The sequence below is a fragment of the Thermobia domestica genome, chromosome 4 (assembly GCF_964235325.1).
Source record: "Thermobia domestica chromosome 4, izTheDome1.hap1.1, whole genome shotgun sequence".
NCBI lineage: Eukaryota > Metazoa > Arthropoda > Insecta > Zygentoma > Lepismatidae > Thermobia > Thermobia domestica.
The window spans coordinates 309,908,194-309,927,069 of NC_137457.1; the positions used below are offsets into that span (position 1 = coordinate 309,908,194).

At 35.5% G+C, this 18,876-nt stretch overlaps 1 protein-coding gene across 1 annotated transcript in view; it reads left to right on the forward strand.

The window, feature by feature from the left end:
* Window positions 1-2,066: 2,066 nt before the first annotated feature.
* LOC145684296 (uncharacterized) overlaps window positions 2,067-18,876 on the forward strand; it is a 42,683-nt gene continuing 25,873 nt past the window's right edge. Inside the window, exon 1 of the mRNA XM_081756467.1 lies at window positions 2,067-2,769. Coding sequence (XP_081612593.1) covers window positions 2,285-2,769 — 485 coding nt within the window. The 5' untranslated portion in view covers window positions 2,067-2,284. The remainder of the gene's footprint in view (window positions 2,770-18,876) is intronic.

The window sequence follows — 18,876 nt, forward strand, 5'->3', positions numbered from 1 at the left end:
TTACTTGCTACGAAGGCAAGCGCCTATAGACACCCAAAAGCTTGATATAAAGGTCAAGAATTAACCTACAAAAGCTTGATATAAAAGTCAAGCACTAACATAGAAAAGCTTGATATAAAAGTCAATCATTGATTATATGAATCGTGGACACTTCAACTAGTTCCATACATAAATCGTAAAATGCATGTGAAAACGTAGGTTTAGTACAATGGTAAGCCAATACCATTAACACCAAGGAGACGCATGCAGGCACGTTTAGTGAGTGAACAAATCACAACATGGTGCAAGTCCATATTAATAGTGATTAAGCACTAGGAATCCAAGCAAATAACAAACTGACACGCTTGATGTTTAATTGAAACAATGAGGTGAAAATCCATATTGATAGAGAATAGTCATTCCACATCCAGGAAAATAAAAGCAGACACACTTGATAATTAACTAGTTTACAATGAGGTATGAATACATATCAGTAGAGAGTAACGAAGTTCTTCTCACGGTCCATCTAGCACAAGTAGACGACGAACAAAGAATTTCATTTTTATAGTGTCTAAAATTAACCATATTAAGGAAGACATACTTGTAATGAAGTTGGAGATGGAGATACTATTAATACGTTGCGCAGATGGTAGGCTTGTCAATAGGATGGTGCGAATTAGGTCGAGAGAGCATTGGGCTCCCCTAGAGTGTTACGCAAAACACAGTTAATGATACATGCCTGATGACCAAGATTTAGAAAGATATTCCTGATGCATACAGGATTCGCACACTGCTACTTCTCAATATCTGCTGGATTTTTTGTCACAACCGACTTACGTCGCTTCTCATAAATTTCGGAAGAAGATGAATTATCTTAACAGAGTGGCCAGGTAATTAATAGAGTACTAAAGTTAGAAATATTGCAACCAGAAATTATTAAGAATGTAGTGGGCACTACAAGGTAAATAAATGCATAGTTTTTAAAGGAGAGTCTATTTTTAGAATTCGTTTTATTTTTACTTTATTTCACACTGTCTTTCACGTTCAAACGTTGGGAGTGAAGCGTGTATTCAACTAGTTTAATATAGTAAAGAGTAAAGAAGGAAAACTAAAAAACAAAACACTCAAGGATAGGTTGGAATCAAAAACCATTTCTTCAGTTTTATGACTGAGATACTTAGGTTGCGATATGTGCGAAAGTATTATTTTCTATACCAAATTTCAACTCCAGTCTTGCAACTAGTTGCAATAAGTGAAACCGGGTACTAGCAATCGACATAAATGAATCTGCGCCTCAACCTAAAAATGATTTTTGTAGTGTCATTTATTGTATTTCTGTAAGGAGATCTTTTTATTTTGTTATAGGAATCAAATTAATTAAGCATGGCTGCGCTCGAAAGCTTGCTTTTTTCTAGCTATTTTTAGCTATGATTTTAGTAACTTTTTCTCGTTGAGTATTGGCAAAACTAATGTATCCGTGGTTTCGCAGTATAAACAACGGAGTTCGAGAGTGTCCGCTTCGTCGAGTACCTCTTGTGTTGTGGTGCACTGTAATGAAGAGAGAAGTGGGACTTCCTTTTTCACCTACACTACACTTACACTTTCTTTTACATTTACACGTAATCCTTCCCCTTCTCTTTCATAATCTTTCCTTTTTCATTTTACACTTCTCACGTCTTTTCAAGTTTTTGCCTTGTTCAACTTGGCTTTCAGCTCTATTTCATTGTCTGAATTTCCTTTCATATTTTGAACTTTTCCTGATTTTGACTTTTTACCCGATTGTGTCCTTTCTTAACAGTTGTGTCCTGTATTTTATTCAATTTTGTTCCTGAATCATAAATACTCTGGGTGATTGATGTACACATAAGAATATTCGGCAATTGTAGTACACAGACCTTAATGCGGGTGCTCCTACCTATTTGACCGATAATGATCTCAAGACAAGACTAGAAAAACTTGTGTCCATTCTTCCAATTGTATCCTATATTTTATTTTATTTTGCTTTTGAATCATAAATCCTTTTTTGAGGTACACATTTGACAATTTAGCAATTGTAGCACATATGTCTTGTGAGCCGGTGCACCGACCTATTTGATGATAATAGTTATAAGACCCAGCGAAAGCGTATAGACGTCTCCAAATACCAATTTTTCTATATTTGTGTAAAATCTGCTGAGATGTTTGATAGTAAGTAAAATGTAGCTGCTATGAACGTTATGGTAAGTCATTTCATTAACACTGGCAGCATAAAATAAAATGGAAGTATCAAGCACAGTTGAAAACTAGTTCAAAATGTGAACTCGTCATGGCTGATGAGGCGTCTGTTAAGTTGGAATTGATATGCAAAGAAGAAATCGAGTATGGGTTTCCTCAAGAGGATCCACTCGAAGGGAAAGGGTGGACATACGAACTGATGACTAACAACAAGCAGTTAATGCTATCTACAACGGAAGGACAGCAAACAGTGAAGAAGGATGAAACTATGTATTCTACGGATGTGAAGTTAAACATTCAAACGGTGAAAGCAGGATTTTCAGAAGAACCTTCATTTAAAAGTGATATAGAAACGCTAAAAACCGAAGAAGAGCAAACAATGTGGAAGGATACAGCTATGTATTCTTCTGATGTGAAATTAAACGTTGACACGGTAAAATCCGAATTTGCAGATCCTGCATTTGAAAGCAATCTTGAAACGCTAAGAAAAAAAGAGGTTGAACAAGTTTACGCGTCGTACTTTAATGACTACAAACAATTAACAACAGAAAGTTTTAACTCAGTTGAGCCAGAAAGGTAATGTTAATTTTTTTTTAGGCAGTAATTGGTTCAGATTGATAATATGGTTGCATGCGTTCGGATATTTTAGAGATAAAATGCAATATTTTGCGAGAAATAGTTAGATATGGGAGATAACTCGAACGTACATTAGTAGCCTATAGTTTGCAAGTGGCAGGCACACACAGACTAGTTCAACACTAAAACACAAGTAATCGACACCACACGTACAAATCTTATGTAGCTTATTTCGATTAAGGATGATTACACAATTCTTCTTACCAATTCTTCTCTTCCGTAAAAGAACAAGTAACGTGTCTCGAGTGTATCTGAAAATTTCCAAATTTCAAAACTGAACTCTGTTATTCTGGAGGAAAAAAATATGTAGGGCCTACGTTTGCGATTTTACCCACGATTTGTCTTCAATGCTGCCAGCTACATTTTGTCCGAATGGCTTCCAAAGACGAGATAGCTATGCAAAACAGGGTGCAGATTTATTGCAAGGATCCATACTTGAGCTGATTGTAGATTTACTACTTTCCAAAGAAGTTAGCTTTTTATATTTTCAACATTCATTTTTAAGGGGCGGCCTTCCTCCGTATACTTACTCTAGACGGCTTCCAGTCTTCGTATACGGTAAGAACTACAGTCCAAGGTACACTATCCAATTTGTACTTTGTAGACACAAAAGCACAAATTCTTTCTAACCGAGTTAGGGCAGGATCACAGCGTGTTTTCTCATGGGAAAGCGAATCGATGCACCTCTTGGGAACAAGCGCATCAGAGTAGGTGAGTAAACATAATAACGAAAATAGCACTAGACACTGTATAGTAATATTGTACTGTACATTTACTAATTCTACGTTTTCTTTTTATTTTATTTTACGCTACTGAAAACGTAATAGGCAAAATTTCCATATGCTTCCATTTTTTGAATATTTGCGTCCCAAATAGCACTTTACTAACGTAGAAGATGTAACTCCCTGATATTACAATAGTTCAGGGTCATGAATTGGCATATTTACTTCCGATACTTCACTTAATTTTATTTCTAATGGTTATTTGCTACACTGTGTCCCAATCCGAGCGTAAAAGTGGCGACAGTGGCCACCTACTTTATTTTATTTTTACGTAGTTGGGCATCGTACACGCAAGAAAATAAGATATTTAGAATATTTACTAAGTGGGCTATTAAAATATTATGATGTTTTTTATGTATATTTTACAATATACATTTGGACCAGCGAATGTCTGCATGTTGGTCATTCTGGATAAAACTCACACCGTATAGTTTGTGTATTTTATAGTATTATTTAAGATGTAATACTTTGGAGAAATCGTAGGCTCTAAATAATATGTTGGTTTACCTTAAGTGGGGAGAAGAATGAGCCAAAATTGAAGTGGTTCAGAATTTACTCCTCTCTCTCTCTTTCCATTTTTATCAGATAAGTGTAACAGATTTCAGTTTTTAGCTTCCTAGTGCTTAGAAAAGTGTAACAATCTCCCTAGCAACAAGCCAACTAGAAATTTCCAGTTGTTAAATTTGAAATGTTCGAATTTGAGCCTCTTGTTTGCGCCGCAGTATAAGCTATTGCGAAACAATGCTAAACCTTTTTTTTTTATTTTTAATTTTTTTTTTTTAGTTTCTGAAAAATTTCCTTTTTAGATTACAATTTGCAATTACCTCTCTTTTCATGGGCCGCGGTGGCTCCGGGGTAGACTGTTCACCTCTGGTACATTGGGTTCCAGGTTCAAACCCTTTTCCCACCAAGTGATCTTTGTGGTGGACAAGGGGGGCGCGGTGGCTCAGTGGTAGAGCGTTCACCTCTGGTGCTTGGGGTCCCGGGTTCGATCCCAGCCCCCGACAAGTGAACTTTGTGGTGGACAAACACCGTGCTCTTGGGTTTTCTCGGGGTTCTCCCGTTTCCTCCCACTTTCTTCATTCCACTATTTCACTCATCTCTCCTCATCACCGTCTCCTTTAGCCTAATCGGCATAACCGTGGGACGTAAAACAAAGATTTCATTTCATTTTTTGTGGTGGACAAGCACCGTGTGCATGGGTTTTCTCGAGGTTCTCCCGTTTCCTGCCATTTCCTTCATTCCACCATTTAATTCATTTCTCATAATCACCGTCTCCTTTAGCCTAACCGGCATAACCGCGGGACGTAAAACTCAAAACTTTCATTTCATTTTTACCTCTCTTTTGATCGATTTCTTACGGTCTTACCTCTGTCAACTTGTCTCATGCCGTTTTTCTTTTCTCTAATATTTCTTTAATGCTATTATCTCGTTTTCTCGCTTAGTTAAACTCAGCAGATTAAGGTTATGCATTTTAGGCTTTGCATGGTATTAAACTTAAATTCGTGACTTTTCTCCGCCATTTTATTCTAATTTTGAGTTATTTTTTGAATTTAAAATAATAGTCAAAGGGATATACATCACAAACATGAAAATTCTAAATTATTGCGGAGTGAATGTAAAGAATTAATTTCTTTTTTCTTTCTCTTCAGTTAAAGTAATAATGTTTGTAAGAAACCTTCGCGATTCCTTCCGGTCCGTATTGTCTTAAAATTAATAAGATACAATGTGAGTGATATAGAAATTAAAGAAAAAGATAATGCTGGGTATCAACTGGAATATCTTGTAAGATGTTATTCGTTGTTTTTGTGTGTTTGTTTTTTAAAAGATCATTTAGTTATATATTGTCCTCTTTTTCGTTTAATTTGTTGCCACACTAAATAGGAGCATATATGTGATCACACACGTATCTTATAACGAGTAGTAGCACGGAAATAAACTGAGGCTTAAGTGTTCCATATTATTTCCAGGAAGTTTTATTTTGTTTATAACGGATTTCCAAGTCTTCATCTACAATCTTTTATAGTTCGAGCTAAAGTTATGTTGGACACCTTTCCCCTGTTTGTTTTATTCTTCTTGACATATTTTTTTTATTTAATTTTATATTTTCGATTCTCATATGGAGTGCCTCAAGTTTCAGTGTATTTCTACAGTAGTATCAATAACGTTCTCATTTGTTCCAACGTTTGTTCTAGCAAGGAGTAACATGTTTGATGGTATTCCATATTTAATCTCCTATAGCATTCAAAATGACGGCGATATGACCTGTAACAACTTCGTTTCTTTCTTTGTTTAATTCTGTTACGTCTCTCGTTATTGTAATAGTATTATTTCATCTTGAATACTTTCGTTGAATTTTCCCATTCTATTTGCCTGCGTCCAACTACACTTTATTGATCGAAATCTTTCCAATTATGCCTCGACCTTTTCTCATTCATTGTTTCTTATCCAGTTTTTAGTTACTTTATTTAGTATAGCTAACGCCTTAAGTTTCTTTAGGTTAGTGTTTCACAAATAATAGCTCTTTCGTCCAGTAGAATTATTTCAATGTATGACTGGTACTTGGGCATCGAACATCACAGCATAAACATGCCCGAATATGTCTGCATTTGCAGCAAGAAAGAATGAGTAATTCAGCAGCTCTTAGACAACCACGACATAAAATTCCATTCATCTTGATTCAAAGAAACAAGAGTTAATTCAAAAAAAGGAAAATGATAATATGCATCGTGCAGAGAGTGAAATCGTGGAAAAAGCGAAATGAATGGAGAATTTAAACCATAGGTTCCATCTTCTACATTTAAATTTTATTCAAATCAGAAGTGACTCAAGCTAGCCACTTCCAGTTTTAAGTTCTATGACAATAGAATGGAAACAGATAGCAAGATGCTTTTTAGCAAACGATTCATTTTCAAAGAGAGCATGTTTATTCGCAACATTTTACCCAAAAGAAAGTGGTTGAAATGAAATATTATTTCCGGTTTCAATACTTATTTCTATAGGTCTAAAACGATTAAAGCGTGGTGCAGTTTTTCTAATCAACTCAGTGTTCTAATAATTCAAACCAGAGCGAGTTAAATTAGCCATTTAGGGTTTTGATGTTAGTCACCATATCCTGAACGGAAATACCAACAGTTTGCGACATTTTCCAGCAATCGACTGAGGGTCTAAAGGAAATATATCACAACCCATGTCATTTTAACAAATTCAGGAGTCGTTGAAATATGCTATTATTGCCGGTTTCAATGCTCATTTCCATGGAGTAAGGATAGTAAGAAATATCGAGTTGCGGTTTCTACACTTGATTCAACATCCTAAGAATAGATTCCATCTCCTCCGGTTAACTTCTATTGAAACCACAAGGTTTTCAAGTAATCAATTTCCGGTTTCAACATTTATCATTACGAAACGGAAACGGTAATAAATATAAAAGAGCGAGTTTCTGCAAACAAATCAAACTTTAAATACACCATATCCTGATAATACACAACATTCTACTAGAACCGGGCATGTTTGAAATTTACTGTTATTCCCGCTTTCAATATATTCCTAAACTTTTATTGCCATAGTAGAAAAACGGTAACATATGACGAAAAGTAGTTTTCTGGAAAGAATTCAGCGTCACAATACAATATATAATGAATATCCACAACAATTTCAAAACGGAAATAGTTCAAATTTTTTATTAAGTCCTACTTCAATACTGATCTTCGTAGAGCAAAACAGCTAAAACTACCAAGTGCGGTTTCTTGCAATCGATTCGGCATCCTAAGAAAATGCCCTTCTTGTACCTTGAAATTCAATTCAAACTGAAAGCTGTTAGAATCAAACATTTCTTGTTTCAACGTTTATCACCACATTAGAAAGACGGTAGTTGATTTCAAGAAGTGTTTTCTCCAAACGTAGCGTCTTATGACAACATATCGTGGCTATTCATACGACTATACGAAAACCGGAAGTGGTTTACTATTCAGGTTTCAATACTGATTTCCGTAGTGCGAAAATGGCAATATGTATAAACATGAGGTCTTCTGCAATTGAGTCAGATTGGCAAGTAACTTATGTCTTCCCCATTGAAGCTCTATTCAAGCCAGAAGTAGTTAAACTACGCGTTTTCGGTTTCACCGTTTATTAACATAGAAGGAAAATAGTAACAAATAGTAAGGGAATATTTTTGTACAAACGGTTCAGCGTCTAAAAACAAGGTACCATGACTATCGACAATGCTCTACCAAAAGAGGAAATATTATATGCATTCCCAGTTTTAATACTTACTTCTGTAGTGCAGTAAGTGTAAAAGATACCGAAATGCGTTTTTTAATTGAGAACAAAAATAACATAACGACAGATGATAGTCGGAATCGGACAACTTCTCAATCGTATATATATATATATAGTCGATTCCGGACACTATTTTGTAAAGCCCTACCTACAATCGTACAACCTATATGGGACAGTTTTACAATATATATATATATACATATATATTGTAAAACTCTTCCATATAGGTTGAGGATTGTAGGTAGGGCGTTACAAAATAGTGCGGAATCGACTCCCACTACGGCTTTTATTATAAAATTCCACTATAACAGTATTTTACAAAAATACTACAAAGATAGTTTCTCTAAGTTTGTAAGGTTAAATATAGATAATGTTTGACCTTGAGGTCGCAGACAGGATCTCCACAAAGCAGAGAAGCAGGCTAGGATGAGTGGCGATAGGGAACCCAATGCTTCGTGGCAAGCAGTGAATTGGTTAGGTGAGCACAGAGCCCCGCAACAGGCTAAGCCCGGAAAAAGGAAAAGCCAAGAGTCCCGAAGCAGACTAGAGGCTTGGGTTAGGCTCCGAAGCAAACAGTAGGAGAGCCAGCAAAGAACTGGTACAGGTTCGTTGTCGGCCATCAAATTTATAGGGTCCCCAGACAACGGTGGCGCTACTGCTCCGTTGTTGTCGTCTGCTTCGTGAGAGGAGCCAGAAGTCCTCGTCTGTAGATCGTAGTGGACCCACGTGCTGTGTAGTAAGTATCCTCTCGTAAAACGATATCGTGATGTTTATAGACATTAGCGTCAAAAGTTGTTTCTACACAGTATCACGTGGGACATTACACCCCTGGCTTGTTTAAAAAATAATCGGAAGGGTTATTTTTCTTGTGGGGGTAGCAAAAAATAAGGGAAGACACAAAAAATCACTAAAAGCACTGATAACATTTAAAAATTCCCTTTTCAAAGCACTATTAAGGTAGTGGAAGAAAGCATTAAACTGTTATTCTTTAAACACAAGTAGGATCGGTGCATATTAAATGTTACTTCATTTTCGTCGAGGAAGGGCTGTTTTAAGCTTTGCGTTGCATTATTAATATGTGGTTATTGGCTCACAGTGAAAGGTGTTGGAGTCTGTGAAATGGTTTGTCCGTTGTGTGTGTGAATACTATTAAATGACTCGATTGGAATTGGTGGAGGTATATCTAGACGGGGTGGTTTGGAAGTTTTTGGTTCCGAGCGAAGACAGCGATATAGTATGTATAGGATGAGTTGCGAATACTAAAAAGGAATATAAAGGCGCACAGGAATATAAAGACAATTTATATTGCAAAGTACGCGATGCGAACGGCCTGATTACTTTGTCACCCTGTAAAAGGTGTAAAGTTTCTAAAATATTTGCACTAAACGTAAATATTTAAATAAAATAATCCAATATTGGAATGCAAATGATAATAATAATGATGAACTTGAATTCCTGGTCAACCTCTATAAAATAAGTGACCATGATTTTTGGAACATCCTGTATAATATTTATGTTGCATAGTGCCGGTGGCAATATGTAGTCCACAGTGAGGAATGAAAAAAATATCGAAAAAATGAATTATAGATTAGCCATCCTTCTATGGATCATTTGCCTTTTAAATACGGAAGTGCAAACTCAGTATTCTTTCATTCAGCGAGTCATAATAAATCAGCTTTTTGTAAAATCAGAGAATAAGAAGTGTTTCTATCGTAAACAGAAGTTACTTTGCACCTGAATGCTAATCTTTGTTTTCCTTCTATCGAATGGTGAGTATTGTATTTTTTTTTCCTAAGTAAGAAGTGAAAATGATTAAAATGTTTAATGCTGTTCAATATTCCTAGCCAATTGAGTTAAATAATTTATATTGGTTTCTCTTCTATTTTGTTCTTTTCGTGCTGCAAATTGAAAGAAGGAAAATATTTAAAAAATGGACTATATATGCCAGATCCTTTCGTATACATTTCTTGCGTTCTTCCGTCAGTATTTTTTGCATTTCTTCGCTCGTATAGTAAAAAATAGCTAACTATCATCTTGCTGAGTTTCGTCTCTTTTCATAATACGACTTAATTCTGTCTACAGAAATTTCCCGTATGGATTGACGATATGAATTAGGAAATTCGAACCTATAAAGTTTAGGATTGATTCTTTCAAGTATCGTGACTGGACCGACAAATTTAGAGGAGAATACTTGTGGTACTACAATCTGACGGTTCGGATAGAATGCAAGTACTTTCTGTCCGTTCTCAAAGCCAATTTGTTTCTGCTTTTTCTCATAATATTTCTTCTGCTTCTTATAGCTTGCAGCTAAATTGCCCATCACTATTCCCCTATCTTGTTCAAGTGTTCCCTATCGATACATAATGTTGAGGTTGATGCAAGCGCGATATCAGGAATGGTCTTAGTTTCGTAAAAGTACAGTAAGAAAAAACTTGAATACTTGGTTCCAGCCTGGATCAATGTGTTAATCGCAAAAGTTATATAATCTTTAAATGAAATCTTCAAGTTTTACGTCCCACAGTTACGCCGGTTAGGCTAAAGGACATCACAAAAGTTATATATGGAATAAGCTTGGGCCATTGGTTTCGGTTTTCCTGCTCCAAAAATTTAATAGTATTCTGTATAATTCCGTAGAATCTTTCAACTACACTTAAAGTTTTATGATCGTATAGTAGACAAAATTTAAATTCAAAGTTGTAGAACTTTTCTAGGTTTTGTAGTCTTTTTACGTTAGTACAGGGTGTGTTTCTAAATACAGGTACGAAAAATGATTTCATATATAAAAAATTGTTCAATTTCTTTGGCTGTAACGTTATCTACGACTTTTGTCACACGGAAACAAGCGCACATCTCAATTGCTACCAGTATGTGTTTAAAAGTTCCTTCTCCGACCGGCACATTCCCAATTGAATCATATTGTCATGGAGTAGCAATAAGTAAAGGAGGATGATAGCATAATTGGCCAAGTGACTTGCTTAGTACCTTTTTAAGTTTTTGACAGTGCATGCCTTTATTTTCTTTGTTATATATGCTTTCATATTAGAGAAATAATAATTTCTCAATGCCGATTCGTACGTCTGCTTTATGTTGTAAACATTTAATGTAGAGTATTTTAAAATTATATTCTGCTAACAATATCTTGTAATGAGTGAATTTTCGTACTTTGTCGGGCAGAGTGTTTAAAGAAACCAGGCACGTAGCGTCAATGAATAACTTGAATTTTCTATTTAGTAGAAAATGTCGAGATTTTCTAAGGACGTATATTAAGGCATATAATTCTTTCTTCCATGTTGAAGCCTTCCATTTGCTCTTGGTAAAACGCCTACTGCAGTAGGAAGCAACACGTTCCTGGTTAGTTTTGGGGTTATAACATGCCAAAAATCCCCCGGCTGAGAGTGATGATGCTTATGAATATAAACGAATTTCCAACGATGGATCGAAATGAAATAAGGATGGAGCCTGAATATATGTTTTACGTTTCTCAAATAGCTCGTAATGTTGAGTTGTCCATTTGAATTTTGAATCTTTTTCCAAAAGAACTGAAATCGCTCCACTTTCTCCGTAAAATTTTTGATGTGTGCTCTTAAATAAGAGCAGATTCTAAGAAAACCTATTAAAGCCTGCTTAGGAGTTGGATTCTTAAAATTCCGTATTTTATTGACAATTTTGGGAGAAATTCCGATTACTTTGTTAATAACTGTAAATCCTAGTACCTCTGATTCAGACTATAAAAGGTAGGTCTTGCTTGGGCTAGCTCTAAAATCATGTTTTCTTAGTCTGTTGAAAAGTAATTCCAAATCCGATAATTGCTGTTTCCAATTTTTGCTCCCTATTATGTGGTCATCCGCAAATGCAGTAATAGTATAATTAAACACTCTAAAAGCATGCGTACTGCTATAGTCGGACCTCCTGCTGAAGTGGTGTGACCCATAATGCAGCGTTAAAATTGATAGGATTTTCTGCTATGATTGACGTCGAAAGTCATATATTTTTGGCTTTTAGGGTAAATAATATCTTGAAATAGCTAGATTTTATATCAGTTGTCAAAATGCAAAATTTTCCCTTAAGCTCATATAAAATGTCTTCTGTGGACTGAAATGGTATGCTATTTACAAATTTGGTACATGCCTGTAAATCAAAACTAAACAAAACCCTGAGGTGTTTGGTTTTCGCATTATGAGAAGTGGCGATGAAAACGAGCTATCGCTGTTTCTTTAATGATATTAGCTTCTAACAGCTGTTTAATTTGCAGATCAACTTGCGGTCTCACCGGCAAAGGAATAGGAGGTGACCTCTGATGAAAAGAAGCTCGTTTGTCTAACCTTATTTTATGAGCAACCACGAAAATATCCTATGTCTGTCGATGAATATGAAAAGATACCTTTGTATTTAAAAAGCAAATTATGTACAGCCTTTTTCTGTTCATCTGATAGGTCCGGGTTTATGTCAAATAGTTTAATATCAAAAAGTGATTTAGTTTTGTCCAGTCTATCCTGTGTTTCCTGTTCAAATCTATACAACTTTTCGTCTAATTGTTGATCTCCCTGTATATCGACTTCTTGCAAGTCCTCAACACATGCGATCGGAGTATTTTTCGCTAACGTTACTGACCTGTTAGGTTGATTAGATATTAAACAGTGTGAAAGAGCTTCGTGGAACTTTAGTAGGTAAAGTCTGTAATCCGTATTTATCTAATAAATTTTCTAGTGGAGAAACAATGAAATACTCCCGTATCCTTTTTCCGATTCCTGATATCAATAGGAAGAAAGAAATGTGCCCTAGCTGGGATGATAACTTTTAAAGTGGTAAATACAACAGCTGACGTATGCTATATTATTGAATAAATCGCACTTGCCGATAGTTCTTCCTGAGCATTAGACTCGATTGGATACGGCAGTGACTGTTGTTTCATGTATACAGCCAATGTATTACTTTGTAAGTTAATTTTAGCTTTTAAACGATTCAGAATATCTTCCGCGAATAAAGGTAAGAATTCTCCATTTTCTAAAATTCGGAAATAGTGTGAAAATACTGTGGATCGAATTTTAAATTTAATTACAGCAATATAGCGCAAATTTACGATGGAATTCCCAATTCATTTAAGTTTGGTGTTAAAAGTTATTAACTGCGTGTTTGGAGGAATCATAGATTTCGGCCACAGACTCAACGCGCTTCCTGTATCAATTACTACAGTGTGTTTTTCTATATTAATTATTACATTAGTTAGCAACTTATGCTTCTAATTTAATAATTTTATGTTATCTCTCCTGTCAGTAATTGGAGCCACAGTGTAAAGTGATGTTAATTTATGTATGTCAGTAATTGCGTCTTCTTGTTCATTTACTTTGTGTGTTACGGCGCTCAGAACAGGTTCTTGAGAAAAATTGTCCTGGGGCCCCCTATGCATTTCCCTATTCCTTTTCTCTATAACATGCTAGAAGAATATTCTTGCTTATAACACATACCGCAAACTGTAACTGTTTTTGGTTTGGGTATATTATTGTTTTTATTATTATATTTAGAATTGCTTTTCTTCACATTTCTATGCTGGCTATTGTTACCATTATTTTTCATAACTTGTAATTATTACGGCCGCCCCGTCCGAACTGAGAATTACTCATAACATTCTGAGTTACTAAAAGGGAGAATTCGGCCATGGGATTAGCATGTTTACTAAATTCTAATGAATTATTGGCGTTCCTAGGATTAGATGCGCTAGGCGCAGGGGGGTTGGGTGGTGTGTGTGTAGTACTAACTTGGAAGGGAGGGTTTGAAAGTAATTGAGTTTACGAGGCACCCTGTAGTTGGGGTGTTGAAGGTACAGGAAATAGTGGAGCAGCTTGTTGGTAGTGATGCCAGTTAGGTGTCTGATTGCATAACGGATGAGTTGGTTGTTGGTGATATGTGGGAAAGGACGCACTAGCGACTGCCGAAGAATTTAACTACTATCTGTTTGATTTTGGTCACCTAGTGAATAGGTTGCTTGTTGTACTTCTACATAATCACGCTTCTTCATAAGATCGCGTGCCTTCTCTAAATTATGTAAGTATGACTGCAAAGTCTGAACCGCAGTAAATGATTCCAATGTAACATTTGTAAAAAAAAAAAAAAAAAAGTCAAACCTAAATATAAATCATTTATTTTCTGTTCCTCGTTAGCCTGAAGCATAATTTGACAAACAACTCGTAACTTTATATAAAAATATGCTTCAGTTGGTTTGTTTTCTCCTCGTTGAATCTGAAAAATTTCAAATTCCGCCCTATATCCTTGTAATATTTATCTGCTTAAATCTATTAGTTTGGTCTTTAATTGTTCATAATTGAGTGAGTCCAACTGATTTTGTGCTTTTAATTGCAACACTAAATCAAGGGTCACCTGAAAATACATAGGTAATAGTTCCTTCTCTTTCTCAGCTAACCAAGAATGCCATAGCGTAAGGTGGTCAAATGGAATAAAAAACTACCAGGGTCTTCAGTAACGTCTTAAGAGTATTTAGTAAGGTGGGGCATATTAAAAGAACGTCGGGAATTCTGTTTGGTGTTTGCACTATCCTCTGAAAAAGCGTTTTCATCTGATCTTGTATTGGGCATACACTAAATAGAGCCACGTCTGAGTCACTGAGTTCACAGATTAGAAAACCACATACATATGAAAAAAGTTTACTTCCGGTTAATAATAAAAATATCGTCCTGTAAGGGAGTATTCAGATCAAAGCTGAGCCGGTCAAAGCCTCGACCATGTAAAACTATCCCGTATAGGTTGTAGGTAGAGTATTAAATAAAAAGTGTGTCCGGAATCGACTCCCACTACCGGCTTTTATTATAAAATTCCCCTATAATAGTGTTTTACAAAAATACTAGAAAGAAAATTGCACTAAGTTTGTAAGATTAGATATAGGTAGTCTTCGACCGTGAGGACCCAGATAGGATCACGACAAAGCCCAGAAGCAAGCTAGGCACAGTGGCGATAGGAATCCCAATGCTACGTGTAAGCAGTGGGCTAGTTAGATGACCACAAAGCCCCGAAGCAGGCTAAATGATTGACGTTAGGATTACCAACAGAGCCCCGGAGCAGGCTAAGCCACGAGAAAGGAAAAGCCAAGAATCTCGAAGCAGACTAGAGGCCTAGGTTTAGGTTACTCCTAATGTTCCGAAGCAAACAGTAGAAGGACACCAGAGAACTGGTACAAGTCCGCTGTCGGACATCAAAATTATAGGGTACTCAGACGGCGGGTGCGCTGTTGCTCCGTTGTCGTCGTCTGCTTCTTGGGAGGAGCCAGAAGTCCGTCGTCTGCAGGTCGTAGTGGATCCACGTCGTGTGTAGAATCCTCTCCTAAAACGATCTGTTGTTGTTTATAAACATAAGCGTGAAGAGTTATTTGTACACAATATCACGTGGGACATTAGTATATATATATATAAAATTGCAACCTGCATCACTATATCGAAACCGAAAGTTATTGTATTTATTAGAACTTCTGGCATGTGGTTTTCTTACAGAAAACCTGTAGTAGATCTCGGGAAGTTTTTTGCCATCAATTGAGCGTCCAAAGACAGGTTCTGTCTCCTGCCTTAATATCTACAGTTTAGAAATGCTTCATATTAACAATGCTTTTTCAAGATTTATAATCCATAGAAGAAAAGAATAAGGCATAGCCAATAATGTTTTTTGACATGGATTTTGTCTACAAGGAACAGGTTATATCGTTGATCTTATTACTTTATTCCAAACAGTAGTTACGTATTTACTACTTGACATTTGAACATTGAATTAACTTCGTTTAAGAATCTTAGTCTCACATCGTGAAACGATATTCGCTTGTTTAACATGGATATTGATACTAATAACTCGTGTAAGTCATGCCACCAGGTTGATACTTTTAGTCATAGATTAGAAGATTGTAGCGATGTAACGGATATTTGGCAGAAATAATGTGAGTCGTTAAGATAAATATCTTCACCCTTTGTCATTCATTACAACCATTTTAATTCTTTATTCTAATTTTAATTGGTTTCGTAGTTCTAAGGCAAATCCTATTTGGTTTGTCATTCAGACAATGATCTGTGTTTAACCACGACACATTGTTACTATTCCGACATTATGTTGCGTATGACACACATTCCGCTAACATTCTTTCACTTGTTCATAAACACATATTTTTTAACTCATATGTTTCTAGTTGTCCTACTGTAAAGAAAATGTGTCGGTAATGTGTTTTTAAACACTTTGCTATTTCCTTATTTCCATACGTATGCAAAACATTGTCCACTTCTATTTCCATGCTAAATAACTTATAAAACAACATAAAAATATTTACTCTGTGGTAAACCGCCTGGCTTTCAAGCTCGAGGTCGTTTCGGTTCGATTCCCGTTTTTGTCATACTTTTTGATATGTAATGATATATTGCTAAGTGCCTGGATTATTGTATCAATTAACTTTTGTCCCGTACAAGGGTCTTTTATTCCTATGTGTGTCACCAGAGTTTACTGGTTTGTATTATTCTAGAGCTTAATACCAACGATATCACATTGTGGGAGAGAATTACTGTGGATGTATAGTAATATATGTGAGAGATAGTTGTTGCTGTAATCATTTAAATAAATTTAGATATTGGAATAGGCCTATCACACAACTATAGTCGTATCTTCTAACGTATGACTTGGTAACATTACTGGCAATCCAATATGAAGGAGTAAGTGCTTGTTGAAAAGATTCTTAAGATATAATCTCAACTTTCAAGACCACGTTGAGAAAAGAATGATTTCCCCATCTATGTTGCTTTCATTAACGCTGGATAACGAAACATTGCAACAGGTCCAGGATGTTGTATTTTATGGATTTGACACTAACAGACAAGAAAGAAGACTGATCAGTTTTGAAATCAAAATCTATTACCGAGCGTGAGGTGAACTAAAGAGAATATACGTTACTATAGATATCTTTACAATAGGAACACATCATGTTTTTACACAAATAATGTAATCGAAATGTTTAAGATAAGGAGTCATGTCGCTTGCTTCTGTAGTACGCATGGATATCGTAAAATTCTGGTTGAAGAAAAATCTTTATGATCGGTTTAGTAAATTAAAAAACCGTAAGAAAATATTATATAGCAGGATGTTATTAAAATGTTTGATAGGAATGTACAATTGCTTGGATTACTCCAGAAATATATTCAGTAGAGAAGTTTTATTCCCAAGGCTATGAGCCTTCAGGTTCCGTTAATCACAAATTGAATCAGTTTCGTATATAACCGAATCTCTACTAATGTCCAACCTGAAGGATATATTCTAATTTCTTCAGTTTTTATTAATCATGGTAACATTACACATCGTAAATTATTATCAAAATTTCAAATCAAATATTAACTCTTTTCACCCGTGCTTCATACTTTCGGAAGATGGACCCCATATGCAAATGAAATTATTGGAGATTATCAGTACAAATTTAGACGAAATCTATCAACTATCGTCCAAATATTTACTATTCGACAAATACTCGAAAAGAAGTGGGAATACAATATCCCGGTATACCAATTATTTACTCATTTTAGAAAGTCATACGACTCGGTTAGAAGAGAACCATTGTACATCGTTCTTACAGAATTTGAAAGCTAATTAGATTAATTAAGTTATGTTTAATTGAATCCCAAAGTAAAGTCAAGTTAGGAAAATATTTTCCACGAGGTTTTACTTCGAGAATGGCGTAAAACTAGGAGATGCGTTGTCATCATTATTATTCATATTTGTCCTGGAATGTGCTATAAGGAAAATCAAAGATAGCAATCAGGGCCTAGAGTTGAATGATATTCACCATGTTATGAGGTATGCTGGTGATGTAAATTTATTAGGGGATGATAGGAGTACCAAAGAAATGCAGAGGTGTTATTAAACGCTTGCAGGGACATGGATTTAAAAGTAAATGCAGAGAAAACTAAATACATGGCAGTTCGTCGGGATCGTAGTACGTCAAATTATTGATGCATTGAAATATCAAATAGTACTTTGAATAATACTTTCAAATATCTAAGATCAATACAAACAGACGGAAACCATATTCACGAAAAAAATGAAATTTCGGCTAAAAGTAGGAAATTCGTTTTATTATTCCGTTTAAAATTTGTTATCGGGACTTCTGTCGATTAATTTGAAGTATAAAATATATAAAACGATAATGATGGCTGTTGTTCTGTTAGGATGCGATACATGAACTTTTACTCTGAAGGAAGAACGTAGACTGAAACTATTTGAGAACAAGGTCCTGTGATGAATATTCGGACCCAAGACGAACGGGAATGGGGAATGGCGGAAACTTCATAACGAGGAACTACATAATCTATACAGTTTACCGAACATTGTTTGGGTCATCAATGCTAGGAGGCTCAGCTGCGTAGGTGGTATAGCCTGGATGGTAGAAAGTAGGAAGCTTTTCAAAGCCTCTACTGGAAGACCAATAGGAAAACAATCATTAGGAATATTTAGGTGCATATTGCATTGAAATATTAAGATAGGTCTCGGAGAAATATTAATAAAAATTAGAAACCGATACGATTGACTAAGGACGGAAGTCAGCGGAGAGCTTATGAGTACGTGGAATTGAACCTCCGGTTTCCACAGGCCATAGAGTTAGTTAATTAGTTATATATACAAAAAATATATATGCTTGTATTTTATATTTAATATGTTAGTGTAATTCATAATCTGCATTTATATAAAGTGGTTTGATCAATCATATAAAACATTTATACTACTTAAAATCAAGTTGATTTTGAGTTTAGCGTTCCATTCAGCAGCGAGGCTATATGAGACGGGACCTGCGTGAATAAGATCCAATTATATCAATACACCACTAATCTGTAATACTTTTTATTTATTTACACTAAATGTTCACTAGCTTCATACTTTATAGTATGTGTATTAGCTGCTACGTAAGACATAATTATCTAACGAGTAAACATTGAATTTAATTAGAAACAAGGAATAG